The sequence below is a fragment of the Lineus longissimus genome, chromosome 19, assembly GCF_910592395.1.
Source record: "Lineus longissimus chromosome 19, tnLinLong1.2, whole genome shotgun sequence".
NCBI lineage: Eukaryota > Metazoa > Nemertea > Pilidiophora > Heteronemertea > Lineidae > Lineus > Lineus longissimus.
In genome coordinates, this window is record NC_088326.1 from 11,969,721 (window position 1) to 11,979,104 (window position 9,384).

The 9,384-nt window shown below is 42.6% G+C and overlaps 1 protein-coding gene across 2 annotated transcripts; it reads left to right on the forward strand.

Moving 5' to 3' along the window:
- Positions 1-229: 229 nt before the first annotated feature.
- LOC135503314 (neuroglobin-1-like) lies at positions 230-9,064 on the forward strand. Of its 2 annotated transcripts, none has more exons than XM_064796835.1 (4): positions 230-514; positions 6,318-6,425; positions 6,733-6,964; positions 7,312-9,064. In XM_064796835.1, exons 2-4 carry the CDS (start codon positions 6,337-6,339, stop codon positions 7,435-7,437), a joined length of 447 nt encoding a protein of 148 aa, XP_064652905.1. In that variant the 5' UTR covers positions 230-514; positions 6,318-6,336; the 3' UTR covers positions 7,438-9,064. The 2 variants fall into 2 exon arrangements, with proteins under 2 accessions (XP_064652905.1, XP_064652906.1); XM_064796836.1 differs by lacking the exon at positions 230-514 and adding an exon at positions 2,834-2,853.
- The last annotated feature ends 320 nt before the right edge of the window (positions 9,065-9,384 follow it).

Sequence of the window (9,384 nt, forward strand, 5' to 3'; positions counted from 1 at the left end):
AATTAGCAAAATTCGAAATTAATTTTTTCATCAAATAATTTCTTTATATCTGTAGACTTGCCACAACAAATATTTTTTCAATACCTCTCCAAATATGTACTTGAGAGTAAAAAACATGCACTCGTCTAATAGATAGGCCTCGACCCTCCAACCTATGAATATTCATTAGTGGTCTTGTCTCATGCATGGAGGACGGAAGACATGAACATCAGCATTCCGAATTCTCCCGATATTTCCCGAAGCACTCCCGAGAGAAGTGCCCCAATCTCCCAGCCTTGCGATTGGTAACGATTGCCAAGTGTTACCTGCACAATACACTAGCGTACATTTGGAAATGAAGCGCAATCCTCTCATTGGGAGATTGGAAGTGCCTAACCCAGATAGTAAATAACTGCCGAATCAACAGAGGCGAGATTGACTGTCAGCGCCGCACTTCGATTTGAGCAGCGTAAGGGACAGACGTTGGAGAAGGACTGCAGAAAAAGGAAAGGTTTTTTCATTGTATAATCTTAAGGTTAGTGAAAAGTTGTTTTAAATCACTATACATGCTTTTTTATGGTTTTTCGTTTCCACCAGCATTCGGCTTTATTCCGCCAAGTGAGTTATTTTAAATGCGTCTTTTTCTGAAAAAGTGGTTGGACGGAGAGTGCCGCATCAAAGTTGTTTAACTCTCACCAGAGGTCCATTCTAGCTCACCAGACTAAGGCGTCCCCGCAAACGAGCAATTTAAATCACCGCTCTATATACCTCTGATTTAAATCGCATTCGACGATAATCGCTCGTTTGCAAGTCGCAGCGCCGGACCGGCGAGTTAAGGAGCCTCATGGCCTAGTGGTTTACACTGCTGGCCACCACGCAATAGGGCCCGGGTTCGATCCCGGGAAGAACCCATGATCGTATGTCTGGATGAACCGGCGTGGCTTTCAAGGAACTAAAATTCCTGGCTCTTCACAGTCCTTCGAATGAGACTCAAAACCGAGGTTCCTTGTACCTGGTGTCTATGCCAGGGCAAGCTAAGACCCCACCAAGTGAGAAACATGAGTAGCTTGCGTGGACTCTATATCGCTCTCGCCAAAGTCGGACCACTAGGCCAATAAACCCAATTGGCGCCTAACCGTAGTGGCACGCAGGATACGCTCATCCCGCCTTGGAGGAGGATTACTCCTAGGAGAATGAACCCTCCAAGTGCAGAGCGAACGCTGAAGAAGAAGAAGAAGAAGAAGACCGGCGAGTCAATATCCAACACAGCGATTGTTTTATACTTGCAGACGAGATACCTTTTTGTCGCACATGAGCAGGATTAAAATCGCAGGATTTTAGCTCCCGGCGATCGTTTGCGCGACGGCGCTTTGCACTCAGGATTACAATGTTGAAATGTACGCATTATTGATTTTAGAATAAGTTTAGTACTTGTGACTTTCATCAATGATTTAAAATAACTCAATAAGTACTATCTTCATTGAGTAACCAGACGAATACTCTAAGGTACTATAATTCTCCCAAAGTATTCTCGGGAATATCTCGATTCGCCAGGGCCATTTATACGCGCGCCCAGTCAACTTATGGCCTAGATAGTTTCTCTAGTTGAATACAAGGCTTTGTTACACCCAGATAGTGGGGGCCGATTATTCATGTCTGGCATTGAATATCACATTGTATCATATCATGCTCGCGTGCACATTGTGTGTGTATATGATGTTTCCCGCCCGACTGCTCTGTGATAATTTAGAATATTTGAGCACTGTGTTTCTCATATGAAAACACTACCGTTGTTTCAAGCAAGGTCATCGCAAATCTGTCAAAAACGGCATGTTTCTATGGTGCCGGTGTAAAAGTAAAATGTGTCCCCCCTGGAAAAAGTGTCCGGCCCTATTGTATTCTGCAATATGGTTCTATAGAGACCCTGACCGTCAATAGCTCAGAGATTGAAGCGCATAATAGAATCCTTTGTTCCCGGACATTTTATCCTAGGACATTTTAAACTTCTACACCGGCACGGCAGTGTCGTGTGTCATTTTAATCGATGGAAACGACCACGAAAGTAAACCAATGGCGTGAGCCTTTCAGCTTCGAAGCGACTTCTGAAGTCCTCCGGTGCCCTATTAACTTCTCGTAAGCTCCGAACGAAGCTGACCCCTTTTAGTTTTCGTGTAGCTTAAGGATTTTGCGCCATTTTTACAGAAACGGTCAATTAAAGTTTCGCCGCGATAGAAAGAGGCGGGTTTTTGTGAGACGGTACAATGGTAGGCTATATGTCCTTGTGGTCATAGGCCTATAAACCTTTTCATGCTTTCGAATATGCTCTCGTCCCGACATGTATATTATTGTAGCCTCTTCTTGGGAAGAAATGTTTGTCAAATAAGGCACGGAAACCTAATAATGTTGTTTATTTTATAAGCAATTGAAGCCAATATAAACGTTCCCATACAAAATCAGGAATAACGAAGAATGCTTATTATTTTCTTAAAGATCAGGTGCGTTTATCAAAATTTCACATTTAAAATTGAATTTGAATTTGTAATTTATTAAAACTGCAAGCAAATGTCAGCAGTAGCATACTGTTCTCTTCAAAAAAGGATATCAATAAGCAGTGCCAAAATTATTAACAAACGGCGTGGAGCCTTTAAGGACACATTTCGCCAGGTTTAGGGAGCGAAAAATCTTGAGCAAATAATTACACCAATCGTTCCGTATATACAAGACTGTTAAATATAAAATATAACATTCTGTGGTTGGCTAATTAACGGGTCGAACCCCACTCGTATCTGATGACCCATTATCGAACCTGCTTTATCAAAGCTTAATTCGGATATCGTGACAAAGTCTGCTATTCCCGACGTGATAACAAGCTCGGTAAGTCTTTGATTGGCCATGCTTCTACGGTTCATCCACTTCAGTCACATGTGAAATGTAGACCTGCCGATATTTCCAAAATAGCATCCCGCGAAGTTACTATTTATAGCTCACAAGGTCATTTGCATAAGATATTGATGACGTTTTAGTCACGTGACAGTCGGACATCGACACTTATTTCTACGCATTTGAGCTTATTTCAAAGTCAATTATCTTTGACCCTGCATTGTTTTTAGCATGAATGATACCAAAGAGTCAGAGAGAGAAATATTCAGAACAATTATGTAGTATTTCCAACACTCGGACATGTGCCAGATTGAATCTAACTGCCCAAGTTAGAAAGCCTTAATCCATTACGAAACCTCATGTTTGTCCGACATTGCCTGTAATTCAGCGATGGGGAAATAGAGGGCAGCAGCTGCAGTGATGTCATCTTTGCGGAATGCTTTTGTCAAGGTACGGGCAGTTTATACGGGATCAAAGCACACTCGACTAGACCAGATCACATTGCTCACCGCGTCGTGAACGTCGTCCTCTTCATCCGGGGTCTAAACTTGGTTACCAATTCAAAATGACCGGCAATGGGGGAGGCTTATTGCTTATTCCTGGACTCCGATTTGGATGAAGTCTTCAGCTTATTTTGTTCATATATCTCTTTAAGTGTGCCAAGTGTTATTTTGAAATATCTATAGAAATAATAGGCCCCTGTCCAGACCTGCAGAAGGGCTCCAATGAAGAAAAAAAGTTATCTTGACTTGGTCCAAAAATTAGATTCAAGACAAACACAACTTCGAAGAAATCTGCCCCGTAGTTTTCGCACAGGCTGCAGTCCAAAATGACAGTGACATTTACTTATAAAAAAGCCTACCGGAGTACATCCTGAGCGGGAAAGCACGGGTTAATGTTCGCTTCTCCGGAACTGCACAAGCAAACATTGACCAATGATTTCCTCAGGATGAACACGAAATGAATTGGACTCATTGTGTTCACGAATGAATACTAAGGTTTTCTTGTCGAATGCTGCACTGAATATCAAAGAGGGTAAATATGATTAGGGACAATTATTCAATAATGACACAGAAACTGCACTGCTTATGAAATAGTTCATCTAGAAATAGAAATAATAGGACCACAAATAGTCATAAATCAGCAGGGTCAGTTCATGAAAGCCATGGCGATTTATAGCGAGATCTGCGCCAAACTGCGAAATCTACCGCGGAAACTGGGCCGTATTAGCCTTAAACAGTATTACAACAGTTGAAAATTGTTTAAACCGCGATTTTGCCAAGCATTTAGGTAAACCTCAACCGTGACATGCACGAAAACGTAGTCTGCATTTTCTTTCTCGGACCATTTCCACATCGGCCGTGGTGGAGTGAAGACAAAACGTGGCGAATGGCCTTTCATGTTATTCAGCTTCATTAGATGCAATCGATTCCGCTGCGCATCTCCTTTTGTAATCAACAAAACATCTAATTAAGACGGGAAAGACGTGAGGAGAATCCAGGTTTCGATTGATCATGGGTCACCTATTGAATATTGGGTGCAGTGATCAGTGACATAGGGTGATATGAATAAAGACTAGCAAATGCTTTTACTCCGGTTTTGTACAGGAAGGCCTAGTGTAAATGTACATGGAGATTTAGATAAAAGCATTTGCAAGTCTTTATTCATATCACCCATAGGATCGTTTCCAATCATGATATTGAATTTGGCGTTCAGTTCCAAGTCGCAACCGCTGACAGAAATATTTTATAACCTTCGGTCAGGTTGGTGGGGATAACGGCCACAGTGAAAATGGTATCACTATAGAATAGAACAAATTATCTGCAGACCAAATCGCTGTCATTCCTAGTTTTCTAGATTGTTTAAAATCTACATGGCCTGTTTGTGACCCGATTGGTGGTTTAAGCTGTTGTATACAATCAATTATAAAATAAAACGATTATTGCACTCTGTTGGAAATCAATGGCCCCCGTAATTGTGGTCAATCTTTCCCCCAAAGGCCTACTTCAACAACCGCGATTAACCACACCACTTAAAATTGCTTATAATTGATTATAAAAATTGCTTGAAAAGTTTATAAGAATTGGTCACGTATGCCCACTGGACGCAATTTGTATTTTATTTACCCTCGATTTACCCTGGTAATGTCGGTGTATATGGCCTAAAACATTCACCTCATAGGCCTAAGGAATACTGGAGTCAACACGGCGAAAAAAAGAAAAATGGGGAATTCGTGTACTTGTGGAGTTCAGTGAGTACATTGTACATGTTGTCAACTCAAGGCCTATACTGTAAACTCGGCTCTATGGAGTCCCGCGCATTCCCTTCCTTCCTTTCGACCTATAACCCCCCCCCCCCCCCCCAAATGACCGCTTCAGTTTGGCCGTTCACAGGCGTTTGAGGAGAACACCATTTCATAAGAGCTGTTGTTTTTATTTTGACTTTTTATTGACCAGGAGGACCAGTTCCGTGGCAGCCGCCGGGAAAGGGGCAGACAGCGGGAGAACCGCGCATGATGAAGAACTCGCCAGGTAGTAAAAGTGTGTAAAGAAAATAACATATTTTTTTCTTAACAGTGTCCTTGTTATTGTCATTGATTGTGTGTTTTTTACAAATAAACAGAGAAAAACCGATTATCAAAGTTGAGAAATTCGAAAATATTTTAACGTCATCGCGTAGGCCATAGACGCAGTGTTGCGACGTCACAACGTTGCAACCAGGGGGCGCATGCAGCGTCATCATTGTCAACATTTGTACAAATAAATTCCTTTTTGCGTTCGCCAACTCATGAACTCTTATAAAACCGAATATCGAAGATAATCTAAACGCTTGGATACGCCGTTTCTAACTCATCCTATCTGATGTGGCATATGAATTTTGGAAAGAGCAATAATCTGGAGGTGACGGACTGCGCACCCTGCGCCACCTTTTGACGTTGCATCAACTGTAGCTTGTACACCATGTTAACGGCAGCATACTGGCTGGCATATTTGGGGCATCGTGCCCTTCACAACTCTGCCAACAGGTAAGTTAGGTAGCAAATAAAAAATATGAGCAGAGCCGTATCTTTATCCGTCCCATTCTCGAAAATCCAGAGTCAGTCGTGTCCTCCTTCCCTCGCACACGGCCGTTGGTGCCGAGTGGCTAAAGGTTCTCCGGAAGCGCAAAATGACACTTTTGATTTGAACCTTTTCGGGCAAAATTACGGTAAAATCTCATTTTTTGGTGTTCTCTTGGGAGGTATTTGCCCACTTCCTCCGCTAGCTACGCCCACGATTACAGAACGATAGCTGTGCGGGAGACAACACCGTCCCTGGTGAGAAGCCATGACAGAATTGGACCACTGGATTAAGACGGACGACATAAGCCTTGAGGCGCCCAATCTCTGACGACTTGTATGGCGAGCCGCTATCTTTCTGTCAGCCTCTGACACGATTCCCTCACTTATTTCGTTGCAGGAATAAGGCACCGGACGAAATGTCACTGACCGATAAACAGAAGGGGTTGATCCGCGAGAGCTGGGCCAAGGTGGACCACAGAGCACATGGGATGGTCTTCTATGAGAAGTAAGTTGTTATATTGAATGGTACCGTAAAGAAATAATAACGAGATAGGTTTTACTTTGGTCGATCACACATGGAGCGGTCATCTATGAGAACCTCAGTGAATATACTGATAAATATATACCATAAAGCCACAAAGAAATCAAATATCATCATAGAACCGTTTCACTAATGATTGGATCGGATGAACACAGATGAGTTAGTTCGCGATAGTTGGACACATGTTGACCACAATTCGCAGGAGTCCAATAAGCTGGGACTAATTTTCTAGGGAGGAGTAAGATTCATTTCACACCCGGCCTCTTTCCAGACTTTTCGCAGCCCACCCAGAGTATCTCCCAAAGTTCAAGAAGTTCCCCAAAAAAGACGCACCGACTCTGAAAAAGGAAGAGGACCCAGCGTTCGTCGCGCAGGCCGTCGCGACTTTCAGCGCCATTGATAGGGTAATAAGCAAGCTGGACAACCTGGAAGACATGACGAGGATTCTGAAAGATATGGGGAAACGGCACGTCAAATATGGAGTCTTTGAGCCAGAATTCATTGTAGGTGTTTCATTCTCTATTATCAAATTTTTAGGATATGTACTCCAATGTGCATAAGTTTGCTTCGATTAAGGCATTGCCTTTCGGCTAGAACTTGAAATCTTAAAACAATTAGAACGCTTTCAGACTGAAGTGAATGCCAATTTCAAGCGGGGTGTCTGGGGTCAGCCTTTGTTTATCTCGAGGTCGAATCCAACGTGGTCTATAACAGAACGATCATGGCGGACTTCCTAAGTCGGCCATCTTGTCCGCCCACACCAGAACTCCACCTGGGAGCTCTCCACCACACCACTCAACCACTCTTTTTATATACAGATTTCATTAACAAATAAAATATTGCTTTCTAGGCTGTCCAACCCGTAGTGATCGACACGCTGAATGCTGGTTTGGGTGGGATGAGCCCAGAGTTACAGAATGCCTGGGAAACTGCCCTAAAAATCATCTGCAGTGTCATCGTCCAAGGCCAATCATAGATGGCGCGCGTCAGGTCACGTGTTCAATAGACAGACACTCGACGGCTGCTGGTGATCGGGATCTAGAATTTTCGTTACACCGCTATTTTCATAACCATTCTCCGAGCAGATCGAAGGCGGGGATACTCTCTCTGCCAACGCATACTACCATTACAGCACGTCATCACAGGTGCATGAAAATACCAAAATTACAGCATGTCATCACAGGTGCGTGAAGATACAAATGATGTCAAGACTGGCGAAAGTCTACAAGATTTATCACGAAGCGAGTGTAATCTTCCATTACACACCTTCAATAGAAAGTGTTTTGAATCACGTGGCTGAAACTGTACTAGTATAGCATTCTATATTTGCAGTAATAGTGAGGTAAACATATACATGTACAGGTCATATCAAAAAAAATTAAAACTAAGAATGCGCATGCAGTAATACGTTATCTTATCTACATGCAGCACTAGGTTCCAAATTTTGACACTAGGGGGCTAATGCAGAAAAATCCGGTCCAACGTACTATAAAAGTAATTGCTTAAGGAATTGAACCCGAGGCGGAGGACCTTGGTTGAGTTACCAAGACACTCGAGGGTGGAGCTAAAATACAGTCCAAACCCGAGCCGACAGGCGAGGGTTTGGACGAAATTTTAGCTCCACCCGAGAGTGTCTTGGTAACTCAACCAAGGTCCGAAGCCGAGGGTTCAATTTCTATTCTAAAATACCTCAAACTTAAAAAGATAGGCCACGAAATAACTTGAATATGTGCGAATTTGGCAAATTCCATCCATCGCCTGCCCGGAGCGCCGGTAGCGCCGTTGTTTACATTATGTTACGGCAGCCCGTATAGGAAGTCCGGATCGGCTCGCTCAAGTGACGCTAAAATCCGCGCAAATGGGCTATTTGGAGCGTTTTTCTCAGCAAATATGTGTAGTGCTCATTAAAAAACTTAGGGTGGTTGATGCTTCCTTGGCTGATTTGTGTTTGAAGCAGTGTTTTGAGAGCCTCAAACTTGTGAAGTGAGCTGTGTGCATGGTTCCACATTTTAGTGCAACCCGAGGGAACTTTGGTAGAGCATCTTGGTTGCGTGTCCAAAACACTCCACTCTCAGAACGAGGCTTATGCATTTTCCATTTAAAAGTTGACTTTACGGTACCAAGGTATTTTAGAATATAGCTCTTATTGGCTGGTTGTCAATTGATTTGTGTCACCAACATGTTATATATATACCTTAACTAACTTAGTAGCGCTTATGCTTATATAAGGACTTTTTTGTTGACTGAGGTCCTAAAACCTCTCCCAGACACGCGAGTTGCTATATATCGTGCCTTCCATTTCACAGCGAAACGGTATACCGTTTGGTTCGTTTTTATATACCTTTAGAGTGAATTGATAAAAAATTAGCTATCTGTTCTTAAATTTTTTTAACTTCCCTTTAAAAAAGACAAGTTTATTTGCCTTTCTTAAGTTGCAAATCTTAGTCTAAGTCTCTGAGCTTAATTGAAAATAAATATTATTGTTAAGTATTAGATTTTGTTTAAAAAAAATCGCAACACACATGCATAGGCCTGTAATGCATAGAATTTAGAATAGAAACTATACATTTCGTTGAAATATATATACGCTGTTAAAAAGATGAGTCGCTTATTCTTTATAAAGCAAAACCTTGCGATTGCGACATGTCACGCGTGACTTGTTATTTTACGCCCCATCCGCCCGCACACCAAAAAAGTTTGTCCGGCGACCCCGCACCATGTGCGATTCAAGCAAAATCGCGTTTAGTGAAAACCTTCCCAAAATAGCTCATGTATGTCATCTCTGTCGCACGTCATGATGCGATTTTCGTCAGGCGGGAAATTGCACGTAGGGCGCAATATCCTAGTCTCGCCATTGAACGCTTGCTAAGTGATACTAGCACTGTTTGCTAGCGTACACTGGCCTCTTCCGGTTGGTATCTGC